Genomic DNA, 27,818 nt, shown 5'->3' on the forward strand with positions numbered 1-27,818 from the left:
GGGATCCATTTCCAAGATGGTACACTCAAATGGCTATTGGCAGGAGGCCTCAGTTCCTCAGCCCAGAGTGAATGACCCAAGAAAAAGCAGAGAAAGCTGCATTGCCTTTTAAAACTACTCTCAGAACACATACTTTGTCACTTTCACTTTCTACTGTTGGTTAAAAGGGAGTTACTCAATCTAGCATACACTCTCCAAGTAATTAGGCTCCACCTCTTGAAAAAAGGAATATGAAAGAATTTGTGGACATCTTTAAAAAACTACCACAGATAGTTTACTGTTTAAGAAAGCTCTTAATATGGATTATTACTAATTAATTTATCCATTAACGCATTGAAGGAGGAAAACACTGATCATATCACTAGATGCAGAAAAAACACAATAAAATTGAACCCCGTTTATGATGAAAACTCTTAGCAAACTTAGAAGGGAACTTTAATGTGATAAAGAATATCAGTAAATTTATAATTAACATAGGAAGAATTGACATACATGATATTGAAGCTTTCTATACATAATGCAATATGTCTTTCCCTGTGTTTAAGTGTATACTGTGTCCTTCAGGAGTATTTAAAAATTGTCCTTATATCAGTGTTGTGTATTTGGAGGTGCAAAATGGTACAGTCCCAGTGAAATTACCAAAATGTCTACCAAGACTACCATTAGACTCAGATTCCTTCTTCTCGGATTCTGCCTTGCAGATTTATTTGCTCAAGCAACAACAGAAGCAGCCATTCAAGTTTATGTATTGCTTTGCTTATTATGCTTATGCTTATTGTAAGCATTGCTTATACCAAAATATGGAACAACCTACAATGTTGACCAGTAGGAGAATGGATAAATACAGCTGTAAGATATTCATAGGATGGAATGCTCTATATAACAATGAAAATGAATGAAAAAGAACTACATGTATCTACCATGGAAATCACTCACAATGTTGATTGAAAAATAAGCAAATATAAAAATATACATATAGAACAATACAGCTTTTATACAGGTATAAAAAATTCAAAAATAGGCAAAACAATTCTATATATTGTTTGGGATGCATACTACATACAGCAAAAGCCTATGGAGACATGGATGTTAAATACCACATTCAGAATAGTGGTTACTTCAGATTTTATGGTGTTTGCCTTGCTTTACTCAGCACCTAAGTAATTTTTTTTAAAGCAGCGGTGGTAAACCCACTTTATTTTAATTCCAGTATAGTTAACATACAGTGTTATCTTAGTTTCAGGTGTACAATAACACCTAGGTAATTCTTAGGTGAAATCTTTGAAGCACTGTATTCAGTGAGCACAGTTTGCAGACTCACAGCGAATGGAAGACCTCATGGCATTATTTCTTTTACAGATGAGCAAACTAAGGCCCAGAGAGGGAAGTGAATTGGCCTGGATCAGCGAGCCGGTAAAGGCAGAATTAGAACTAACTCTTAGGTCCCCTAAGCCGAAGATGCTATGTACAGTCCTTTCCTTATTTTATTTATTTTATTTTATTTTATTTTATCTTATTTTTTAAGATTTTATTTATTTATTTGACAGAGAGAGAGACAGTGAGAGAGGGAACACAGGCAGGGGGAGTGGGAGAGGGAGAAGCAGGCTCCCTGCTGAGCAGGGAGCCCGATGTGGGGCTCGATCCCAGGACCCCGGGATCATGACCTGAGCCGAAGGCAGACGCTTAACGACTGAGCCACCCAGGCACCCCCCTTTCCTTATTTAAAAAAAATTTTTTTTTTGATGCAGGGTTCGAACTCACAACCCTGAGATCATGACCTGAGCTGAAGAGTCAGGCGCCTAACCTACTGAACCACCCATGCACCCCTTTTAAATTTTGTTTTTTAATTTCTATTTTATTTTATTTTTTACCTTTCTTTAAAATAAAAATGTAAGTTGATAAATATTTAAACTAGGTACCTCAGCTGAAAGATACTAAAAGGAGAAAAAAAAGCCCATCCCATGCCATAGAACTTCTTCAGCAAAGCACTCTAAACCAGCGCATTTTAACTGACAACAATATTCTGACACAGAGTAACAAAATAAAAAGTAGATGTTTCATCCACAGGCCAGAAGTGCTCCCTGGGTTTCCAGGTGCTTCCCATTTAATAAGCTGGAATTTGTAATCTCGAGGGTATTCTTTCATAGACCTACAGGTTTGCAAGGTTTAGTTTCCTATAGTTTGTGGTTAAATACAGGGAAGAATTACTAACGATCTGATTCTAACACCCTCTGGTCTTATTCAGGGCCTTTGGTGACTTACAGTTTACATACAGATATTACCTTTGAACCTTTACTTGTGTCTACTTACTGAAATATTGCAGTTGATTTTAGGTAGTCCTTTGAAGTTCCTTTTGTCAGACCATTGTTTGTACCAAAGGGCTGTATTTTCTTTTTGTCTGTGATTATTTCCACAGTTATTTAACTTGCTTTAACTATGTGGTACTGTCAAAGTATAACCCAAGCCATTGTTTGCCTTAAGCAATATTTTAGATCTTGAGAAGTTATGTTTACTTATACAAGACTTTCTTAAGACCTTTTAATTTATATCTCAAACTCGAGTATATGCAGTGAGAACAGTGGAAAATTTTCCTCACAGGGTCTTGACACAAGTCAGGGCTCGAAGTGAGCAGGAGGAAGTGGTGTGGTTTTTGTATCATTTCAGTTGTGTTGAGATAAGGAAATGGAATAGTTTATCCACAGTACAGCCTGTTTGGGAAGGTCTCATTTGTATATAAAAGTAAAAGAAATTGGCATGATGTTTTAATTCCTTCTGCTATATTCAGGTCATTGCCTCAGCAAATATTTATTTAATACCAACTATGTGCCAACCGCTCTTCTTGGTGCTAGAAATACAGGGTAAAAAAGTAGACTAACACCCCTGCCCTTATAGAGCATACATTCTGGAGCAGGTAGCAAGCAGTAAACAAAATAAATAGTAAATTGTATATCAAATTATAGGATGACAAGTGCTAAAGAGAAAAAAACAGATATCAGGGAAGGAGGATAGGAGTGCCAGGGGTGAAGATGGGATTACAATTTTAAATAGGGTGAGCAAGAACACTATAAATAAGAAAGGGATATTTGAGTAAGCCCTTGGAAGAGGTAAGGTAGCAAATCATACAGATGTCTAGGGGAGGAATGTTCTAGGCAGAGGGACCCACGAATGCAAGGTCCTGCAGCAGGGCCAGGTCTGGCATGTGTCAGGGACAAGGAGGCCAGTGTGGCTGGAGTGGAGGAGCTCGAGTCCTGTGGGCCATCATAGACTTCAGCTCTTACTGGGAGTGAACAGAGGGCTGACGTGACCTAATGTGCTTCCTAGCGCTCCTTTGGCTGCTGTGTTGAGAGTATATTGTAGGTGGACAAGGGTGGACGTGGGGAGAAGGTTAGGAGGCTGTTCAGTAATCCAGGCAAACAGTGTTGGTGTCTTGGACCAGAGAGAGAGAAGTGGAGGTGGTGAGAAGCACATAGGTTCTGGGTATATTTTGAAGGTAGAACCAGCAGGATTTGCTGAGAGATAGGATATGGAATATGAGAAGGAAGGAGGGAATGGTCAAGAATGACTCCCAAGAGGGGCGCCTGGGTGGCTCAGTCGTTAAGCGTCTGCCTTCGGCTCAGGTCATGATCCCAGGGTCCTGGGATCAAGCCCCGCATCGGGCTCCCTGCTCCGCGGGAAGCCTGCTTCTCCCTCTCCCGCTCCCCCTGCTTGTCTTCCCTCTCTTGCTGTGTCTCTCTCTGTCAAATAAATAAATAAAATCTTTAAAAAAAAAAAAAAAAAAGACTCCCAAGATTTTAGGCCTGAGATACTTGAAAAGTAGAGAGGCCATTAGCTGAGGTGAGAAAGACTGAGGGGGCTAGCAGATTTAGGGGGTAAGAGGGGAAGGACCAGGAGTAATAAATTATGTAGCTGCTGGTCTCATTAAGTAAATTGGTATGCTACTTGAGCTATCTTAAAGGAACTCTTTTCTCATACCAGTCTATGTTGTTGTTTAGTTTATTCAGAATTACTCATTTTATGCTAATCTAGCCCAGAATACTCAAGTGTGCCTTTCCCTTAAACCTTCCTATCAACTAGAACGTTTTTGGTTCTAAAGGAAAAACTGACTCCTTCTGACCTAAAAAATAAAGGGAATTTAACTAAATTAAAAGGGACTGTAAACTGAAAAGTGCCTGTTATCAGGCTTCAGGCAAGGTTGCTACTCACTGATGGCTGTAAGGACCTGGCTTCTTTTAGTCTCCTGGCTGTGCCTTCTGGTTCCCCTTCTGGTGCCAACGTAACTGCCAAAAGCTTCTTGGGCAGCTGTTTTCTTAGGCCTATTCAGTCTGAAGAGGGACGGTGTCTCCGCAGGCCTAGCCACGGTCCTGAGACTATATTAGACTGGCTTTCCCCTGAACTTTTCATTCTGGCATGGAGGATGGAATATGCTGAGTGGCTTAGTCTGGGACAGAGCCTCTACTCCTGGAGCTTCAGGGAAACCTGTGTGCTCTGAATTTTTTTTAAAAGATTGTAAATAGAGACAAAAGTGGAGAGAAATGGTTTTCAGTTGTTTTTGCCTTGTGCAGGCACTGTGGTTAATACAGCAAGAATGGGATTCTTTTTTATTTTTATTTTATTTTTATTTTTTTTAAAGATTTTTATTTATTTATTTGACAGAGACACAGCAAGAGAGGGAACACAAGCAGGGGGAGAGGGAGAGGGAGAGGGAGAAGCAGACTCCCTGCTGAGCAGGGAGCCCGATGTGGGGCTTGATCCCAGGACCCTGGGATCATTACCTGAGCTTAAAGGCAGACGCTTAATGACTGAGCCACCCAGGCGCCCTGGGATTCTTTTTTAAAGTGGTCAAGTGAGAAGAAAAAAAAGTAAAGTAAAAGTAAAATTGCATCCAGACATTAGTTTGATCAAGATACTTTCTCTTCCTAGAGGCCTAATACTATTGCTTCTTGAACATCTAGAACCACACAGGAGCCTTTAGATAATGAAAAATGGTAGATCATTTAATTAAGAATCCGGATTTCTCAACAAGGAGAGCACTATTGACATTTGGTTGAGACAGTTCTTTGTTTTGAGGGATTCTCCCTGCACAATTGCATTGCATTTTCTATTTTGGTCATTTGTCACCAACCAAAAAGCCACCCGCATATTTCCAGATCTTCTTAGGGAGGGACACACTTGCAAAAGCTCATGACTGTTTTTGAAAGGTTGTTTTTTCATATTGAGGGCATAAATACAGATATATTGTGATTTAGTTTCCTGAGTGAAATATGGGTAGGGGTTTTTTGTTGTTATTTTTAAAGTTTTGCTTTGTTCTTTTTTTTTTTTTCTCCTTAGTTCTGGAAGTTGAATATATTCCACTTAAAGATTGATTTAACATTTGAATTAGTTTTTTGGCCACAGCGAAAGTCTTTGATTACATGTAGTGTTGCTTAAGGAAATGAGAAATCTGTTTTGATAACCAAATTTTGGTATTCTTTCAAGCATTTTGACTTTGGGTCACATAGGTTAGAATAGAAAGCCCAGCCAATCCTGAGCAAACTTCTAACTTGGATAGGTTTTATTTGTGGGAGAAGAAGTGAAATTTGCTGAGTCTAGAAGAATTTATTCCTAAGGTCAGAATATCTTAGAACTCTTTGAATATATGTATTAAAATGCAGTTTATAAGCACTTAGGAAATGTTAGCTATGTTGCTGGCTTCTCTTTGGTGAAGTGAATATATATAAAAATATGTGTGTGGTGTGTGTGTATAGTCTGTCTGTTACTCTCTGAGGTCCGTTTTCTGGAAGTATTTGTATCAATCAGGGCCCAGTCAGGAACCACAGTGGCTGTTTTCACAGGAAGAATTTGGTATAGGGAATTGACTACACAGGTATTAGAGAGTTGAAAAAGCCAGTGGAGCACTGGGATTAAGCAGAAATGGTCATTGTGGGAAGCAGCTACCACCCCGAAGAGACTGAGATTTCAGAACCTAGATGCTTGGAGAAATGTGTGCCCCTGTGGCGGCAGCTCAGAGCCCGGCTGCTCCTGGCCCCTGAGGAGCTCAGAGCATAGGTCCTGAGGAGCTGGCTCTCAGACCTTGAGGTGCCGGCACCCCTGGGTCTGAATGTGGGCCATGAAGCTGGTTCTGGAAGTGTGGCAGCAAGTTGGAAACTAGGAACTTACTGCTGCTGCCTGTGCGGCGGGTGCGGCTCAGGTGGCTGACAGGGAACAGCAAGGTGAGGAAGAAGCAAGTCCCTTCTCCCTCCTCCAGCTTTCTCTCAGTCCCCTGCTGGCAGAGCCTGTGAGGGAGCTAGCTGGTAAAAGACATGTTAGCAGTATCCCAGCTCAGTGCCACACTGTAGAGCATTGAGAGTTTTTTCCCTTTCTGAGCAGCAGTGGTGTGTAATGAGGAGCCTACCACTTTCGGGGTTTTTTCTCATTACCTACTGGCTTCTGACTTTGCATTAGTGAGTGAAATTTGGGCTTTGTCACAACAGACTTGCCTCTTACCGGTTGTGTGATCTTGGGCAAGTTTTGAAACTCTGCTGAGCTTCACTTTTTCCTCGCAGAGTTGTGAAGATGAAATAAAATCTTACATGGCTCAATAAAAAATAACTTCCTGTTTCCTTTTTGATGGACTTACTCACGTACCGACTGATAAAACATGGCCCTTAGGGTTCAAAGACCTGGGTTTAGTTGTTCCTCAGGTTGCTAGCTATATGAAATTCAGCAAGTCGCTTTAGCTCTCTGAGCCTGTCTTTTCTCTGTCAGAGTAGGAATAATCTTACTTACCGTAAGGGTCATACGGATGGTATAATGCACATAAAACTAATTTGCAAATTATAAAGATGGTGATATGCTAACATGAAGTTACCACTAAGTAATATTTATGAGTTTCTCTCATTTAATCTGCACAGAAGACCTAGCGTATGCTAGACTCTGAACTCTTCACTACCATTTTATACTGATTTTATCTGAGTAAAAATACTGTGCAGAAAACACAGAAGGTATTGTTCACCGTTACCCCTAATACACCTAAACAGGGATGACCAAACGCTGCGCCTCCCAGGCATTTCTGCAACCACTTGGCTTGTTTTTTGGTCATTTGTGCTTATTCCAGGGGAGAGACAGAACAACACCCAGACCCCCTCAATGCACAGCTGCCAGTAAGAATCTCTTCTGAGCGTAGATGTGCCAAAGATTGATGTGTAGCATAATCTAGTTCTAATTATTTGTGAACTTTTTCCTTTAATAGAAATAAATGAACAAAAAAAACTTTGGAGTAACTAGGTTGGGGATTTGTAGTACAAAGTTGAATAGTTAAAAATAGATTATCTCCTGTTTTTAAAAATACTTCATAAACCAGGAAGCATTTATTGTGCATCTAATATTGAGACCCCTGGTGTGGGATATAGGACGTATAAATGCATCTGCAATGTATAATGCTGTACTAGTTTGTCTTGCCTTTCTGTTCCTGGAAGAATTCATACTTGTGTTAGGGAGAATAGTCTTTTGGCTCAGAAGGAAAGTGAAAGGTTTTGAATAAAGAGGGGACGATTTAGCAGAAATACAAAGGTTAAATGCATTAAATTTGCTTTGAATAAATAATTGAGTGTTGGGAAAAGGTTAAGTCTAGTTAGGAAGTAACTTCAGTGGTGACGATGAAATTAGTGACCTCAAGGTGTTGAAGACATGGCAGTTAGAAATGTCTCTGAAAAGTGGAACTTGGTTGGTTCTCTTTGCTCCTTTTTCAGACTTTCCAAAAGACCTCATTATGAACGTCTCACCCATCACAAATTCTCACAGCATAGCCTCCAAGGCAGACTTTTTGGTGAGATTCCTGTGTATTACCACAGATACACTTATATAACTATTTATTTAAGCATGTTATTTTCTTAAGGGTTTATGTTTAGATTTGGGTGAGATTGTTTTTCACACTGATATAAAAATAGCCATGAGCGGTGTTACTACAGTTGTCTGTGTATATATTAGCTCAGGGATTGATGGGAGTAGAGGTTGGAAATAGGGAAGAAATAGATGGGTTGCTGGTTAAGAGAAAAGACAATATTCTTATGCTAATCCAAGCTCTGGATAAGGAGCAAAGCAGCCATGCAAACAATGGCTGTGGAGCCAGAAAGTCTGCAGTAAGTCTAGTCCTTCTCAGAAAGCTTGTCAGGCCAGGCGCCTGGAGCTGCCTAGGGGGAGGGACCGCTGGAAGGGGGAGTTGCTCCTCACCACTTTATGGAATTGGCAGCTGGCCAGCTTGTTGAAAATTCCCAAACCTCACTACTAGAGAGTAAAAATTAAGGGTGGGGGGCTTAACGGGAAGAGGAAAGAATGACTTTAGTCTGTTTTTTCAGCTGACTTCAGCCTTTTCCTGTTTTTTTTTTTATTCTGAATCAACTATTGGTTTAGCCGTATTTCTGTTTACCAAGCTTTGTAATTTTTTATTTAAAAAGAAATTATTTATATTTTATTGAATAATTTGCCTTAGTTTTATTTTCCTGAAGAAGAAACAGCACCGATCTATGTATATAGCAATGGAAAATAAATTTATTTAGATGCCTATTTGAACAACTTTTAAACACCAGCATCATTTTGAAATTTCGATCATGTAGCATTTCAAAGGTCTATGTTTCCTTATATCCTTAGCTTTGCAAGGTTAGGTATTTTAAATTTAATATAAAAATTCCAATGAGTTATTCCAAGAATTTAAAAAATACTTTATTTTCAGATGTTAGAATTATAAAATACTCTGTTTCAGGAATGGTTGTAAAATATGGTTACTGTTTTGCTATGTCATGATCACAGAAACAGTTAATATGATGGGACAAATAAAGGGAAAGTCATCAGTATTTATATTATTAATAACAGTAATCACAACTGTAACAACAGAGGGCTGTTACTTACCGAATGGTTAATACCGAGGTGCATTTGGGTTAGTAGTATCATTCCCATTTTGTGGCTAAGGAGACTGAGATCTAGACAGCTTGAATAATTTCTCCCAAATTACATCGCAGATAAATACTGGAGCTGATATTTGAAACCCGTAGACTTACATCAGAATTCACTCTCTTAAATTTGCCAGGATACTATATGAAAAGTGCCTCTACCTAGAACATAAAATTGATGTCATCTTTCTGCAACTCATAGTTAAAAAGGGCACGTGTGTAACAGTATAGAGAGTAGAACTAGGGATGGTTTTCTCCCCACAAAAATGAACCTTACTTGTTGAGGTAATTTTAAAAGAAAGAGCATACTTTTGGTTACTCCTTTGAAAGAAAGATGTTACTTATATATATCAGTTAGTTCTTTGGGCATTGTGACTATCTTATACTTCTGTTGTTATGCTCTGATTTGACTATGCTTTCCAGACTCTTGTTTTTTGGTTGGCTGTGCAATAACTTACAGTGATTAGGCTTTTTATTATTTTAGCAAATTTCTCATGAGTATATTATATAGCAGTGTGTATTTTCTGTTGCTGCCCAACAAATTACCCCAAAACCTAGCGGCTTAAAACAAGCATTTATGATCCCCTACATTTTCTGAGGGTCTGGAATCCACCAGGGGCTTAGCTGGCTGGGTCTAGTTTAGGGTCTCCTGAATTGTGCCGGTTAAGCTGCGGTCACCTGAAAGCTTCCCTGGGGCTGCGGCATCCATGTGCAAGATGGCTCACGCACATGCTGCTGTCAGGAAGCCTCGGCTTCTCACCACGTGGCCCTCTCTGGAACGCTGCTTGAGTGTCCTTATGATATGGCAGCTAGCTTCCCGCAAAGTGGGTGTTTCAAGAAAGAGCAAGGTGGAATTGGAAATGCCTTTTATAATCTAGTCTCTGAAGTCACACTCTGTTGTCTCCATCTCATTTTATTTGTTAGAAGTGACTCATTAAGACCAGTGGGAATTCTAGACAGAGAAGTAGGATCCACCTATTGAAGGTACTGTCAGAGCACTTGTGGACATATTTTAGATCAGCACAATGATGTTTTGGTAGATTGTTGTTGTTTTTTTTAACCTGTGAAAAAGTATCACTTGTGAATACTAGTTTATATTCTAGCTGTGGTAATATACACTACATTGATATTGCACACGATAGGTCCTAGACCGTAAACTTAATTTATCAGTGAATGCCAAATAAATATATATGGTGTTAATGCTTTTATTAATCCAGTTTTTAAATGGATGTTGGTATTCTGGGGCCCTCTTCTCTTTTCATTCTTAGAAGGCCATCTCATACAAAGCCATAGCTTCAAATACTCTATGCTGTTGACGTAGTAGATTTGTATCTTCAGTACCAAATGTGTCCTTTAAGCTTCGTGCCCATTAGACATTCCCTTTGGGTAATCTCAAGTGTCTAAAATTGAACCCTTGATCTCTTCACTCCTTTCAAAATCTGCTTGTCCTCATTCCAGTAATTGCTCATGCCAGAAATGTAGAGATCTTCTTTGACTCTCATTCTCCCTTACCCCACAATCTAATCCAGTACTAAGCCTTGTTGAGTCTGTTTATGAAATATACCTTGAACCCATCCACTGTACCACCACCACCCAAATCTTAACCACCATTGTCCCTCTCCTAAACTACTATACTGTCCTTCTCAACTGGTTTCTTTACTTCTGTTTTTGTCCCCTCCAGTCCATTATATAGAAACCAGATAATTGCCTTTCCATCCCACTTAGATTTAAATCCCAGATCTTTCATACGCTCTTGCCTGATCTGGTCCTTGTTTTTCCTATTTCTTCAAACTCACATCCCATCAACTACCCCTTATGCTCACCATTTCAGAAATACCATTCTTCCATTGCTCTTTTCTGCCTCAAGATTCTTGTACAGGCTGTTCCTTATGCCTAGAACTCACCCCCTTTTCTTTACCTGGCTAACTCTAATTCTTCAGATCTCATCTTAAATGTTGCTTTTTAGCATGGCTTCCCTTAGTCTCTCCAGATGAGATTAGGTCACTACCCCATGCCTCTCTTGGACTTGGCACTTTTCTTTCCTCACACTTAGCACAAGTTATGATTACGTATGATTTGTACTGTCTTGTTTAGTGCCTGACTATCTTAATTGTCTTGTTTAATGACTAGGAACTCCGTGAAGACTGGGTCCGTTTTGCCCTCATCAGTCTATTCTCAGTGTCTAGTACAGAATCATGTATATAATAGGTACTTAATAAATATTTAGGGAATAAATTAATAGTCAGTGGCAAGAACACTGTTCCTGCAGGACTTCAGCATTAGAAGGAATCCGATGAATCACTTAATTGGTCTAGTCTCCTTTCCGTCATGTCTGTCATGTCCGTCATGTCCTTGACAGAGGTGCATTCACACTTTGTTCCTTTGATATGCTGTGAGCAAAGGCCCCGATCTTTGAGTTGTAAGCTCAAGTGTAGTCATTTCCCTATCCTTTGCATTCCTGTCATTCCTCTCTAAAGTGTTCAAGAGGCCTGACCAGGTGGAATAAAGTAAGGTGGTGACCCTCTTTGATTACAGCAGTAGGTCTCCATCCCTGCTTGATAAGATTGCCTTCATGTCTCAGCAGTTGTCATAAGCACTGATGCATATTGAGCTGGTAGTCAGCTAAAACCTAACATTTTTCTTTTAAAGATTAAGGCTTTCCATTGTTGGGTTACAAATGAGGCAATTGAAGCCATTTTACCTTTAGCCTTCTGTTGGCTGATAGCTGTTCTCTATACAAGTTATTGTAGATCACACCTGTTACTTCCTGTGCCATGTTATAAACATGTATGAGAGGAGGAAACTTTATTGAGCACCCATTCTATACCAGGCTCTCCTACTTTATAATATATAATTTACATTGTGTAACATACACAAAATATCCAGCAGGGCAGTCTAGGGTAGCAGTTAACACATGGACTCTTGAATGAGATCTCCTTGATTAGAATTAGAGCCCTGCCACTTACCAGTAAATTCCTTAAACTGTGCTTGCCTCCGTTTCCTCATCTGTAAAATTAAAATAATAATCTCACCTACCTCACAGGGTAGTTGTGATGATTTGATAAATTAATATTAATATATTCAAAGCATTTATAATGGTGCTGGCACATAATTAGAGGTGAATATGTATTAGCTATTACCTCATTTAGATCTTAAAATAATTATGAGTTAATAATATAATTTCAGTTTTACAGATGAGGAAACTCATCCAGAGAGGGTAGGTTACTTATTTCAGGCAGATCAGGATTTGAACTTGTGCCCAGCATAGCAGTCATAGATGTTTATGGGAAGAAATCACACATAATCCCCTTCCAGTGAAATGGACTGTGACTGTGGCAGGTGCTTAGAGTCTCCTCAGCTGCTCTGCAGGATGCTTTGGTTGTCCCTCTAATGAGACTAGACCACATATTAGCTTTAAATCAATTGATGAGGAAACAATGACTCTGGAAGATGGAACCAGTCCTAGCAATCAGTTTCGCCCAAGACCATGAGCTCCTTGCAGCGGGGACTGCCATACTCATATCTGTATCCTAGCACCCTGCACTGATGTGTCATAGGCACTCCAAAAGTGCTGTTGGTGAGTGGGTGGCGGTATGGAGCTGGCGGAGCTAGTAGGAGAGGCCGAAATAATGCCAGGCTTTTTGTCACGGGTGACTGAAGACATGGCACTACCTCCCTCTGTGATAGCAAATGCAGGAGAAGGAGGCAGGCCTAGAGGGTTAAGAAGGAGAGAGAATGCATTGGATTTAGATGAGTGGTGTGTAATCCCAGTAGAGATACTTAGTAGGCAAATAGAAATATGACGGGAGAACAGGGTTGAAATTACACTGCAGACTGCTTTTGAATTTGAAACCTGAACAAGTATCCCTAGAATCGCAGTTGTGTAATTTCAAGAAGGGAGTTTTCCCAAGAAATGCTATTAAGTCACATTATGGATGTTGTTCTGTGATTATTTTAGATTTTACGTCTTACTGTCTCAGCATTATGTAGGTGGGAAGCAATTTAATTATATAGTAGAGAAGTGAGAAATTGTAGAGGTTTTAGAAGTCAGATGTTAAAATGCACAATATAAATGACACTCTGTAAACCTTATTTCCTCAATACTGTAAGTGCCTTTGAAGAGCTAAGTAAAGTGAAAAATTCTTAGGTTGATAAAATAGAAAGCTCAGGTGGTTTATGGTAGAAATCATGCTGGGGGTAATTATGTCATGAATAAATAAAATCTTTTTCATTCAGGAATAGTTTAGGCTGAAATCAATAAAATCGAATTGTCTAAACCAATAGGATGGGAGAAAAAACAGAATTATATTTATCTATATACAAAATAGTGAGGGTTTTTTTGTTACCCATTTCAACTATTTTATAATTGCCAAATCTTAACTGGGGAGGTTAGATTTCACATCATCCATATTAAAAGCTCAATTTTATACTAATGAAGCCAGATTTGCAATATTTTAGGAAAATAATTTTAAGATATATTTCTGTTGCTTTAATGATGAAGCACACTGCTTATTTAAATATGTGTGATTAGCTAGGCTTTCTCTTCTATAGAATAAATTATTTATTGCAAAGATTTGAGGTGTTTTTATCACATCTATTAGGATTTGAAAGATTATTGTTGAATAACTTCATATTTTAAATTCAGTTTTTCCTGCTTTATTCTTCGTATATTTAGAAATTGTTACTAATAAAATAATTAGAGTAGCCAGAAAAGACTATTGGGATTATTTAGTGTACTTGTTTTACATATGCTTAATCTGAGATCAGGAGAGGTGGCAGTCTATTTACTGAATTATTTAAGCTTTTGAATTACAGTGCCCTTTTGTTATTGTAAATAAAGATAGCTTTAATCTTTAAAAATGTATTTCATTTCTGGGTGGCTCACTTGGTTAAGCTTCCAACTCTTGATTTCAGCTCAGGTCATGATCCCAGGGTTGTGAGATTGAGCCCCACATTGGGCTCCATGCTGGGCATGGAGCCTGCTTAACATTCTCTCTCCCTCTCCCCCTCCCCCCATTCTCTCTCCCTCTCCCCCCACCCCGAAATGTATTTCATTATTTAAAGGAATGTTTGAGCATTTGTTTTTCTCTCTTAGTTTTGAAAATTTCCCAGAATACAATTATATTCATTACCTTTTTTATATTTTTATCTTTCAGGAGTCAAGAGAAAGCAGTGGAAGTTGGAGTCATTGTCAAGTGATTGAGACCTTTTGCAAGAAAATCTCTTTGAATAAAAGTCATTTAAATTAGTGACATAACAAGACCAGTTATTAGAGGTGACAGTGTACAGGAAACATTAAAATTGAACAATGACTCAGCTTTATATTTACATCAAATTATTGGGAGCCTATCTGGTCATCATTTCTTGTGTTCAAGGTAAATCAGTGTTCATTTAAGTAATCTTTTTCAATATTTTATTTCTATATTTAAAATAACCATTCTTGAAACTGCTTCTTCTACTTATGTGCCTTTTTGAACAGTTAGGCTCAGTATGCCGGCATAACTTTTTTTTTTTTTTTTTTAAAGGTTTTATTTATTTGACAGAGAGAAAGACAGCCAGAGAGGGAACACAAGCAGGGGGAGTGGGAGAGGGAGAAGCAGGCTTACCACGGAGCAGGGAGCCCGATGTGGGGTTCGATCCCAGGACCCTGGGATCATGACCCGAGTTGAAGGCAGACGCTTAACGACTGAGCCACCCAGGCGCCCCGCCAGCATAACTTTTAAGTAAAAAGGCAAAGAACAAATACATGCCAGATAATTTTGAACTTGATTGTGATAGAAACATTTTCAGATATTTGTAAAATTTCAGCCTCTCTGAATCTGTTCTCTTATCCATAACATAGGCATTATGATATGCAACATTAAATCTTGTGAGGATTAAAGTATAAAATAAAGTATCTGTCCTAGTAAGACTAGGACACAGGGTAATAGGTACTCAAGACATAGTTTTAAAATTCCTTTCTCCTTTAAAATACAATACAGAATAAATGTAAATAATTTAAAAAATCATTCTGTCATCATTAAAAAACTTCAGAAAGGTAAGTTGCATTTGTATATGCCAAATACTAAAATTTCTTCATAGAATACTCAAAAGTTTTATTTATGAACAGCATTGTAATTTTGTGTTCATAGCTTGGAATTCCCAAACAGGAAATTACTGTGATGACTCTGAGGATCAGACAGGCTATATTTGCACATGGGATTTTTCCCAAATGGTTTAATTAGGACATTATTTCAAACTGAAGGGAGAGTACTGTTTTGCAAAAGGATTTTAGATTAAAGTTATTGGGTATCTTCATTCTCTTAAGTTTATGTCATCACAGATTGTTCTTTCATAAAGTTTTGTTCGGAGTGATAAAGATTAATATCTACTAGCAAGAAATACAGTTAACAGCACAAATTTTTTGACAGTTTCATTTTTTTTAATGTATTTATTTGAGAGAGAGAGAGAGAATCCCAAGCAGACTCCCTGCTGAACATGGAGCCCAATGTGGGGCTCAGCCGCATGACCCTGAGATCATGACCTGAGCCGAAACCAAGTGTCAGACACCTAACCTATTGAGCCATCCCAGGCGCCCCTGATGTTTTCATTTTAAAGATAAAAATAAAATCTGTAGCTTCATATTTTGTCTTAGGTGTAATTGATACCATTAGTATTTTCTTGCTCAGAATACAGAGAGCCTTCTTCCAAAAGCCACTTTTTTTTGGTGAGATGCCAAATTATTTAATAAAACACCTTTAACAGCTCTTGTTATATGTCTTGTTGATCAGCACCAGCCAAAGCTGTTTTGAAGATGAGTTAAATTAATAGCATATTTGCTACCTCACTCCCAGATAATTAGTATTTGATGTTAAATTTTTTTTAAAAATCTATATAGATCACACAGAGGCAGTGTAATTCAAAATTCTTTCCCCACCCTGATTCAAATTATTCTGTAATAAACTTTTATTAGATGAAATAAACTGGTCATTAGTTATTAGATATAAGCAAAAAATATCGGTAAGAATTACATTTCTGTGATGAATAGCCAAATGTGTTACATTTCCTTTCAAAAAGATTAGTTTGAGAGTTGCTTTATATAAAATAAAAATACTTAGTCTTAAAACTAAAACCAATGTAGAAGAAAATGTTATTTCTTAGAGATTACTAAGGATTAGAAGTGGTGTTAGTGGAAATGGCTTTAGCTTCAACTTTAGCTTCAGTTGTGTCACGGGAAAGTAAATTTCTCCATATTATTGGTTTCCTAGTTGTAAAATAGAAACAATAACATGTATCCTAGATGTAAACAGGAATTTTTGGAGCATTAGATGTTTTGATAAAGATTTAAGTCCTTTACATTGAGATAAAGTTATTCAAGTTGAATCAAAGAATGTGTCACCTGATACTAACATCTAATTGCTATTTAGTTCTTGTTTTTGGCTTGGTCACAAGTTTTAGAAGTGGATTTTAGCTTTAAGAAACTGATTACCCAACAAACAGTGACTTAAACAAACAGATTTATTTTTTGATGTAGATGGTAGATATTTGCTGGTGCTCATTCAGTAGTTGAGTGGTGTCAAGGTTGACATTTGTAGTTTTCTTGGCTTTTCCCTAATGGTTACAAAACGGCTGCTGTTATCTGCATTGGAGGAAGGAAAAATGGGGAAAGGGTCAGCACTGACTTCAACTGCATGTTATTTCAGGAAAGCAAAATGTCCCCAGAAACCAGCCTTCTGCTGGCAGATTTTATTGTGTTTTGTTGGATAAACTGAGACAGTTGCTAGGGCTACTGGAAAACTGGGAGATGGGGTTGTCACAGTCAGCGTAGATTAATCTAAGTCCATTGCCTATGGCTGGACACATGTCCCGCCAGACAAAATCAGTTTGGTCAGTTAGGAAGATAGGGAAAATAGATATCCTTGGGACAACTTAAAAAGTCTTGAACAGATTCTTTCTCTTCTGTCAGTTAAGGTGTTTTCAGCTCTAAGTAACAACAACAACAAAAAACCCAATTCAAAATAGCTTAAACAATAAGGAAAATGTATTACAAAACAGGAAGTCTGACGGTAGGGGGACTTCAGTAAGTTAATTCCTTGGCTCTCATCAAGTTCTTTCTCTTTTTCAACTGTATTCTCCTCCACCTATTAATTTAGCCCTAGGTTAAACTGACTCCATGGCCACAATGTGGCTGCTGTGGGGCCAGAGATCCCATATAGATAGGGCAAATTTGAGTTGGCAGCATTCAGTAGAAGAGGGAATGGATGTCTCTCGTGTCTCTTTTTAATTGGTAAAGAAATCTTTCCCCAGGCATCTCTCCTGTTCCTTCCCCTTCCTTTTCCAGTGGACTTCCTTCTAACTTTATTGGCCAGAAGTAATTTATGCTCTTGTGTCAGCAGTGGCAAGGGGACTAGAACTAAAATTGTTGGATTAGACAAAACAGTTGTCTCTACTGAGGGTAGGGCTGTGCTTCCCTGAATCACATGGAGGAGGGGGCAAATATTTAAAAAAGGGTGTGTGTGTGTGTGTGTGTGTGTGTGTTTAGCAAGGTAAAGGGAAGAAGAACACCTAACAACAGTTGTTGCAGGGTACTACACCCGTCTACCTAATCTCATACATATCCTTCTCGCATGCATATGCTAGAAGTGCTCGTGTCAATGGAAATACTCAATTCCTCCTCAAAGGTATATATGTATATATAACCCAGAGGTTTATCCACTTAATGCACTCGGCCACTCATCCGAGACTTTTGGGTAGTATGTAACCTTGTCCACCAGATTCATATGGGCCTCTTCATGGTCTAGCAGTGGGTAGCTAAGAGAGAAATTGTTGGTGCCCAACACACCCAGTATTCAGTGATGAAGAAGAAATTGGATAAGTACTATATGAACTCCCATTCAGAAGGACAACTTGGAAGCCACCTTCAGTAGTCACCACTCCGTAGCACATAGATTAAGGAGAATTGTTACTGATCACTTCGTACATGCAAAGCATCGATGTCCCATTGGTCTCTCCAGCTCCCCTACCTTTTGCCTTCTGATTCCTATTCTAGACATTCTGTCTTAAGGACGGGGGAGGGCTTTCTCTGCTTTGTACAAAGGAAGACCATAGATGACTGGGAAAGTAAGAAAAATTATTTAGTCAGGAAAAAAATTGTAAAATCATGGATGCCAAAAATTGCCATTAATGACAAAGGAAGCTGGTATAAATGTGTCTATATATATTTGTGGTTTTTTCTCAGTTGTTACACTTGAGCATGTAAACTTTAAGTATTTTTTTGCATGTATTTGTTTGAAATACAACCTATAGCTTCAGCCCACCCCAGACCTCATAATTTTATGCTTTGTAAACACAGGACTAGTGAGTAGAAAAAGATTGGCATATTGTAGGAACTGACAGAAGGCTAGCATGCCTGAGCATGGTGGAGGGTAGGTGCTGTGAGTTGATGTTGGAGAGGTACACAGGGTCCAAATCCTACTGGCGGTGGGCATGGTGAAGGAGATTGGAGTTTATTCTGAGTGCATGTGGAGCCATTAATTGGTTTTAAGCAGAGAGTGACAGGATCAGATTTATGTTTCTAAGATAACTCTGGCTCCGATGTGGGAAATGGATGGGAGGGCCCAAGAACAGAAGTAGGGAGGTGAGTGTGGAGATTCCTATCTCAGAAGTGGCACGGCATGATGGGGCCAGGTAATAGCAGTGGAGTTGGAAAAAAGTGGAAAAACTTGAGATCTATTTTGGAGATTGAGCCAAAAAGACTTGGGGAGATGGGTTTGAGGAGATACGTTAATGAGTTCCATTTTGGACAAGTTAATTTTGAGATTACTTAAGCAGGTCAAGGCTGGAGGGGTAAATCTAGGAACTATCAGCAAGGAGATTTGTTTAGACCATGGGGTGGGTGCTGTCACCTAGGGAGATACTGCAGAGAGGCTGTTGCTTAGTTATTTTTCTCTGCATCCATGCCTCTATTTAGGGAAATCTTGTAACTTTGAGATACAGCTTAGTTTTCATTGCTTTTGACACCTAGGCCGACTTTGTGTTACAGGCTCTTTCCTTCGTTTACCTTTGTATTATATCACTTTTCACAGTGTGTTTATTTATGTGCTTATTGTCCTTCCCCATTTCTCAAGGACCAGATCAGTTTCCAGCAATCGGTAACTTGCCTGCACGTAGCTGGCCTCTAATTAATGTTTTTTTTTTTTTTTTTAAAGATTTTATTTATTTATTTGAGAGAGAGAGACACACAGCGAGAGAGGGAACACAAGCAGGGGGAGTGGGAGAAGGAGAAGCAGGCTGGCTTCCCGCAGAGCAGGGAGCCCGACGTGGGACTCGATCCCAGGACCCTGGGACCATGACCTGAGCCGAAGGCAGTCGCTTAACCGACTGAGCCACCCAGGCGCCCCTAATTAATGTTTTGTTAAGTAAATATTTGAGGTAATATAAACCCCAGATGCAAGTTATTATAATTAGGATTTTTAATTTCCTAAATTCAGATAGTGTTTTGGGAAATTATGTGTATTAACCATGATATAACTTTGAATATTCTAGGTATTGGTGATCTTTTAGTATGATCTTTGTTATTAAATAATTTCTTCATTTGTACCCTATTTTATATGTAATTAAGCCCTTTATTATACATTCATTTCATCTATATATAACCTTGAGTTGAATTGGGCAGGAATTATTATCGCCATTTTTTAGAGATAGAAGAAGTTCAGAGAGTAACATCTATGGATATATTTGGGAGTTGAACCCTTACCTTCACACTGTTATTTCTGTGTCATTTCTATCACACTATACTGCTTTTTCTGTGTATCACTAGATATTTGAAAAATTAATTGCATGTAGTATATTATTTACCATTTGCTCTCCATACTTAAATTAGTGCTTCCTTCTGTTATCGTAGTGGATTTTAAAGCTGGTGAAGAGACTTCAGGTGGCCTCTAGTCCTGTAGTCTTACTGAGTAAATGAGGTCTGAAGAAGTGACAGGGCTTGTCCGGGTCATCCAGCTAACTAAACTGTGGTGGGACCATCGTAGGACCATAGTAGACCACGGTCCAGGTCGCCTCATTTTTAGCCTAGTGGATTTCTTCTATTCTTGGCCATCCCACCCTTTTGTTACTTTTTACAGTTGACATTCCTAACGTAAATGAGGTCTTTAAGCTTTGTTATCAATTTAAAGGGTTAAATGAAGATTATTAAAATTCAAGGCATGGAGTCACTAAAAAAAAAATTAGCAGCACATTCTTTTCCTGTTATCAGTGTGTGTTTGTGTGTTACTTTTTCTTTTCAATAGTTCATCATGGCTAAATTTAAAGTCAAGTCCACATTGGAGGAGCAAGATGGCAGAGGAGTGGGAGACCTAAAGTCAAGTCCACATTATGCTTGAACCACTTATTTAACATTTATAATGAAATGTTTATACACAATTCTCTTAATATTTTATTCCCTGGAGGTCAACCCTACAAGGAGTAGGCTAGCCAATTTCAGCTGATTCGGAGAGAGGGAGGAATTACTAAAACGTTTTAGTTCTTTTCTGCTTTCAGCCTGAAAGATTCAGTACCAAATACGACAGTATCTGTCATTTGAGGCTACTTGACTCTAATGCAAGAACACAGTTCTATTTTCATAAGCTAACGACTGCCCTACAGTAACCTTCAGTTTCTGGCAGCATAGGCTGGATTTGAACCAATGACCTTGAGATAAAAGGCACCAGATAATATGATTAGTCCCCATGCTCTCACAGTTCCCTTACTTAAGCAATTAAAGTCCAAAGCGAGATGCTTAGTAATTGCACTTCCACGCAGAGGCACAAATAAAGGACTTATTTTTTTTTTTAAGCTAGTTCCAAGTCTTCAGCCAAGGAGTTTAAGAACCATATTTGTGTATTTTTTTAATGATCGGAAACAATCTCAGACTTCCCTGAAATTGCTTCTCATTTTGTACCTTTCTTAAAGTCATGACCATATTCTTCTACCTTTGCCACATTGTTTTCCACTGTGCAAAATTTGTGACATAGTCCTCTCCATATGTCCCACAATACCTGGGACGGTTATTCTGTGCATAATAGGTTATTAACAAATGTTAAATGTATGAATGAAGTGTATTTTTAATTAAACACAGTAGCTGTCATACTGTAATAAGAAAACCTAGAAACTTCTCATTGGAAATTGAAATTGAAACAATTAGCTTTTCAGAAATGGTTTATTCACAGATTTCATATTTGAATACAGGGCAGAATCTAGACAGTATGCTCCACGGTACTGGGATGAAATCGGACTCTGACCAGAAAAAATCAGAAAATGGAGTAACCTTAGCACCAGAAGATACCTTGCCTTTTTTAAAGTGCTATTGCTCAGGACACTGCCCAGATGATGCTATTAATAACACATGCATGTAAGTATTTTATGCAGTCCTTCTTAAAGTTATGAGAATAGGAGCGCATTTGGTGCTATTTTAAGAATTGTTTACATTGTTTAAGGTTGTTGGTTTTTTTTTCTTTAATTTTATATGGTATCTTTCCAAAGAGCCAAAAAGCTTCTTGTTCTGTATATGGGGATATTTAGTACTACTATATGATTGATGGTTCTTTTCTTACAGTAACACTGTAATATCCTTTTTAAAGGAGGTAAAAGGAATCTGGTATTTGTCTAACATTTTGAGTTTATTTAATAATCTTTTTATCATAAAGTTTACTGATACTTATTGTAGAAAATTTAGAGATTACCAAAAAAGAAATTCACCCAAAATCTTATAATTCTGAATTGGTTGAAATATTTTACAGAAAGATAGAAGTTGATACTGTGATACTTAATTTTATTTTACTTTCTTACAAGTGAGCTCCCAATCCAAATCTGATTTATATGACAGTTTTAAATTTTCCTACTTAATTTTATGTTAACTATTCAACACATTTATAAATGATCATACAATTCTATTCCATATTGTTTGGGGACATTGAAGAATTGGCTTACTAGCCAAAAAAATTCGCTGAACAACACAGTCTCATCAGTTAATTAACTGTGTCCCTGTTATGAAGGTAATAACGTCCTGCTTTGTACTTTCCTAATGATTGTATGCTCTTTGAATGTCACCAGATATAAAGCCAAAAAGTATACATGTAAAATATTGAAATTATATGATAGTTCACCATGTCTTAGATTTGTTGTTTGTCCTCTGGTGGTAGTTGAATTTATTGTGACAGCCTGGATAATCTGTCATAGGGGAGTGTTCCACACTATGTCACCAGGTAATTTCTTGCCAAACTTATTGTCCGTAATACGTGCCTGATATGTGTGGGCTGTTAGTGGCTTAGTAATCCAGAATAACTGAAATCATTCATTTTAACAGAATTTTGCCCCACACTTAGCATTTTTCCTTACAAAAAAATTAATAATTCTGCAAGTCTTTTAAGTAGAAACAATATACTTACTGATATGAATAAGTAAGAGCACACAAAAAAGCTTTTGTTTTTATTTTTTTTAAGATTTTATTGATTTATTTGAGAGAGAGAGAGAGTGCACGCAAGTGGGAGGAGGGGCAGAGGGGAGAGGGAGAAAGAATCTCAAGCAGACTCCCAGCTGAGCATGGAGCCCGATACAGGGCTTGATCCCACAACCCTGAGACCATGAGCTGAGCCAGAATCCAAGAGTCAGACACAACCGACTGAGCTACCAGGCATCCCACAAAAAAAAATCTTTTACAAGTGGTTTCCTGCCCTTTAAAGTCTAAATGAATATATTAGGGGTAAACTCCAACATACTAATACTAAAATGACAACATTTCGTTAAATACATATATATGTAAATTTCTTGAAGCTGTTCAAAAGTTATCCCTTTTTTCATATCACATTCAGTAAAATGCACCTCTCAGGATCTTAGTCAGTCTGTTATTCCCAAGTATATTTTTCTTTGTCGTTTAGTCTGGTTTTGTGTTTCATAAAAAAGTTGTTTTTATTTGTCTATGGTATGTGAATACTGAAAATCCCATGGATAAAAAGAGGGAGTCTTTTTTAAAAAAGATTTACTTATTTATTTGAGAGAGAGAGAACAAGTGTTTACGAGTTGGGGGAAGGGCGGCGGGGGAGAGAGAGAGCGTGCGAGTCTCAAGCGAGTCCCTACTGAACATGGAGTCTTGCTCACGGGGCTTGATCCCACGACCCCGAGATCGTGACCTGAGCCTGAGCTGAAACCAAGAGTCAGACACTCAGTTGATTGAGACACGTAGGTGCCCTAAAGAGACAGCCGTTTTTTAAACATTAAGATTCTTTACTTTGTAAAATTTTATAAATCAGCTTCCTGTGATCACATGGCTGTGATTAGCAAAGAGAAGTTACATAATAATTCATATTTGGAGGACTCATTTTAAAAGAAATCTTTTTCCACCTTGGACCATTAGGTTTTAGTTCAGATGCCGAAACTCTTTCATTTGCCTGAAAACCCATAGAATTTTGCTGATAAATAACATGTGAATGCAGTTCTAGTTCAAAAAACAAGGTACTAAAGGTCATTAGTACCCAGTCACATTCAAATTGAGATTTAATTGGTACTTTCTGATGTGAAGTTATGTTTTTTGTTTTTTGGGGGGTCTTTTCTTTTAGAACTAATGGGCATTGCTTTGCCATCATAGAAGAAGATGACCAGGGAGAAACCACATTAGCTTCAGGGTGTATGAAATATGAAGGATCTGACTTTCAGTGCAAGGTAAGATCTCATTTGGGGCCTATGCAATAAAGAAGAGAGGGGCCATGTGAAAGTATTCCTCTCTCCAGGAGAAATGTGCCTGATCTGCTCATCACTGTATGTTCTTGTAAATCAAATATATTGGAGGAAGCTTAGCTCTTGCTTCAAGTAGTAGGATTGTGGTAATTGAAGTTCCAGATTATTTTACTTTAAAAAAAAGTTTTAAATCATCCTGTTTTCAAATTGTCATGACTGCAAAAAATATTGTCACAGTATCACCCATGGATTATAAAATTGACTGGAAGGACTTTAGGGTGATGGGCAGTAACCTTTGTGTCCCTGGGACAAATTCAGTCCTTGTAAGGAAATCTCAGTGGAGCTATTTTAACAGTAGCAGCAAAGGCATCAGAGAGCTGGTAATAAAGAGTTTATGAACATCCTGATGGCTCTCGGGTATAAACCTATTCTCTTCAAAATCCCGTATAGTAATTTTGCCCCAGCAATCCTTCCAGTGTTTTTGAAAAACAGCTTCAGACAGAACTGTTTGTTCACAGATTTAGGGTTCGACTATTTTAGGAAGTTATTCCCATTTTAAGAAATTCTCAGGATTGATAGAAACTTTAAAGGTTCTATGTTCCGACCTCTGCTAAAGTTGGGGATCCACACGTCTCCTCTATACATCCCCCTTCCCCCCCCCAAACACGTTTTGCATCCCATCTGTTTTTTTAGCGCAATGCCTGTAGTGACAGGGGCTCCTTGCCTCCCAAGACCACCTGTTTCATCTGTACGAACTTTAGAAAGCTTTTCCTCCTAATGACTATAAATCTCTTCCTGCCCCTTTGGACCACAGAGAACAAATCTAAAGCCTCTTTTTTTTTTTTTTAAAGATTTTATTTATTTATTTGAGAGAGAATGAGAGAGAGCACATGAGAGAGGGGAGGGTCAAAGGGAGAAGCAGACTCCCTGCTGAGCAGGAAGCCCGATGCGGGACTTGATCCAGGGACTCCAGGATCATGACCTGAGCCGAAGGCAGTCGCTTAACCAACTGAGCCACCCAGGCGCCCTCTTTTTTTTTTTTTTTAAAGATTTTATTTATTTACTTGAGAGAGAAAGAATGAGAGATAGAGAGCATGAGAGGGAGGAGGATCAGAGGGAGAAGCAGACTCCCTGCTGAGCAGGGAGCCCGATGCGGGACTCGATCCCGGGACTCCAGGATCATGACCTGAGCCGAAGGCAGTCGCTTAACCAACTGAGCCACCCAGGCGCCCCTCTAAAGCCTCTTTAATAAGATAGCCCTTTACTGTGTGAAGAAAGTTTTTTGTGTGGTCCTCCGTTCCTCCCCATACCGTCTTGTCTTTGCCCGTGAAAATGCTAGTTCCTGGTCACCTCAACTGCTCCGTGTATGATCAGCTTCAGTTACTCCGGTTTCTCAGTGTTACATGCAGAATCAAGTGTGGTTTGACCAGGCACACACAAAAAATGCAGAGAATAAATAACTCCTTTCCCTTTTTCTAAATACAGCCAAATCTCATGTTAGATATCGGATTGTCATGCCACACTGTTGAAACCTCTCGAGCTTCCGGTCAGCCAAAATACCCACCTTTCACTCATGCTACTGCTGAACCACACCTCTTCCATTCTTTATTGGTTCTTTTGGTTTCTTGACACAAATAGGATGGGAATGGAATGGGTTTTGTTAAACAGTTGTTACATACTTGTCTATGTTAAATTTTATTATGTTAGAATTAGTCCTTTTCTGTAATTTGTCAGGATTTTGGGGGGATGCTAATTTGATTATTTCTTCCAGTTTTATGCCATTTGCATGTTTATAAACCACAAATTCTATACATTTTTTTAATCACTGAAAATTTTGAAAAAAGAACTGTGGTTAGAGCACTGAGCTCAGCAGTAATAACCAGTATCCTGAAAGCCCCCTAAACTAGGTGTATCACAAATTGAATTCCCTAATATAAGTTAGTTGCTAAAACTTCATAATGTGTGTTCCACTCCGTGTGCTGCTGCTTATAGCTGCAGAACTTTGGGGCACTTTTCTTTTTTAAAGTTGTTTTCTCACTTGTAAAGGAGTTGTAAGGATCAAATGATACGATAACGTATATGTAAAGAGTTTAGCACACAGGGCTTAATAAATGTTAGGTCTGATGATATAACTGAGCAGTCACTAAGCCAGTTATGTGCATCCCTAGGTACACACAGACTGTGTCACACAAGGATCGCATAGGCTAGTGGATAGTTCAGGGGAGTTGCTTTCCAGAGCCTAGTCCTCTTGGCCTGCCTGAGAACAGGGCTCCCCAGGCAGTTTCTGTTCCTTTTTTCCTTTGCACAACCACCCATCTCCCTCCTGGTTTACAGATTAAAGGCCTGGGACCGAAAACCTCATTTCCAAACAGTGTTGTAATTCAAATCTAAGTATCTAAGCTCACATGACTCTGGACAAATCACACAAATGGACATGGGTGGCAGATGGGAGTGGGGGAGTGTAGGAATAGGAAAGGTCCCCTCCCCCAACTTGACCATCTCATCTTTGCCCACCCAGGTAGCCTACCTAAGAGAGGAGGGAGCGGAGGCTGCTATTGCTGTTCTTGGTGAAGCCACTTTGGCTCTTCTAGGAGTTTATAAGCATTTTTGGCTTGTTCTAGAATCCCCACTAGGATCATGTCACATTTGCTAGAGCAAGAAGAATTAATTTATCGAATATTTACTGTTTGCATTTAATATGCTAGGTGCTTGGTATATGCTACCTCATTTCCTCACAGTTGCCCCGTAAGGCAGGTGTTTTTTTGTCCTCCATTTTACAGCAGAGGAAACGAAAGCCCAGAGAGAAGTTCATCGTTCACAAAGTTAGTAAGTGGCAAAGCTAGGATTTAATAAACTGTTTGGTTCCAGAGCCCTTGCTTTTTCCATATTACCATGCGGCCTCCAAACTCTAGTTGGCCAAGTCTGCTTTCTTTTTCTTTAAAAAAAAAAAAAAAAAAGTATAACATTTAGCCCTTCAGTCTCCAACACTTGTTCTTGCTAAAATCTTCCCATCACGCAAGCCTTCCAGGCCTCTCTCTTCCCTTGCTTGGTGTGATCACCTGGCTTCAGCTTTGAGGGCAGGCACTCATGCAGAACACAGGAGCCCTGGAGGATCTCTTCCTGTGTCTGGGAGAGCGGCTCCCACTGCATGGTGCTGATCTTTGTCCCCCTCATCTGTTCTGTCAGCAGCACATCCATTGCTTGGTGGTCGGTTTTCTAGCATTGCCAGAGAAACCCTTTCTTCGTTTTTCTTTGTATTTTCTCTTCTGCAAGGCTCAGCTCATTTTGATCGTTAGCCTTCCTGCAGCTGTTCTTGGATGCTTCGTAGTCCTTGTATTCATCTTTAGTTATGTACTCTTCATTCCATCCTTCGTGTAAATGTCCTCGATCTGGGATTATTTCAGAGTCACCTGTATAACTCCTAACATATCTGTCTTTTCTCTTTTTATGATCATTTAAAAGTAAAAATTGTTTTAATGTTAAAAATTCAGTTAAAGTGTAAAACTTGTGGTTTTGAAAGTTTCCAAATACTCTTGACCCACTTTCCCTGACAGAATCTCAAGTCATGGACTCCTGTTCACCTTTTTAAAGTCATGCTCAAGCATACTGAAGTTTTTCCTTTCTGGCCATCTGATATTTAAGAATAGCATGGTCAATTTCTGCTTATATTGTTGCTACTTTTATAATGACAAGCAATTCCTTTCTGTTACTATTTTGGTTCAGAATGGCAGTTTTCCCAGCAGTGCTGAAATGTCAGCATTCAAGTTAATAACTTGTCAAGTACTGTACCAGTCAAGTCAAACTTCACACATAATTGTTGATGTCTGTTCTCATGACTACGGTTTTTTCCTCTGCTCATTTTCTGACCTATTAGGGACACATCTCATATCTAGGTGGTGGTAGACTCTAAGAAGCTCAGGAATATGGCTTCTATATTTTCCCTTTGTCCTCACTGCATCTGCTTTAACTTGCTTCTGTGTGGGGTTCATTAGTTACAGTGAAGTTGTAAGCAGACTCTGCAGTATCTTCTACTTACTTGACTACTTTTTCTGGCATGTCTTTTCTTTAGACTGGGATACCCTCCATTTAAGTACTGCTATGAGATCCTGTGTACCCTACTAGTTCATCATTGTGATAAAATGTCTTATCCATGTTTTTTAAGGAAAAGATCCCATGACTTACATTTTTATTAAAACAAAT

General features: G+C 38.7%; 1 protein-coding gene across 8 annotated transcripts in view; it reads left to right on the top strand.

The window, feature by feature from the left end:
• Window positions 1-27,818, top strand: part of BMPR1A (bone morphogenetic protein receptor type 1A) — a 142,662-nt gene that overhangs the window by 92,662 nt on the left and 22,182 nt on the right. For 7 of the 8 annotated variants that reach the window (XM_035023272.1, XM_035023271.1, XM_035023274.1 and 4 more), the window contains 3 exons: window positions 14,081-14,299; window positions 21,135-21,297; window positions 23,501-23,603. In XM_035023272.1, the coding sequence (XP_034879163.1) occupies window positions 14,233-14,299; window positions 21,135-21,297; window positions 23,501-23,603 (333 nt within the window). In that variant the 5' untranslated portion in view covers window positions 14,081-14,232. Of the gene's footprint in view, window positions 1-1,396; window positions 1,414-14,080; window positions 14,300-21,134; window positions 21,298-23,500; window positions 23,604-27,818 lie in introns of those variants that run through there. The other variant, XM_035023270.1, reaches the window with a different exon arrangement.

Source organism: Mirounga leonina, unplaced genomic scaffold, assembly GCF_011800145.1.
Source record: "Mirounga leonina isolate KUSES-001 unplaced genomic scaffold, KU_Mleo_1.0 Mir_114, whole genome shotgun sequence".
Classification (NCBI taxonomy): Eukaryota; Metazoa; Chordata; class Mammalia; order Carnivora; family Phocidae; genus Mirounga; species Mirounga leonina.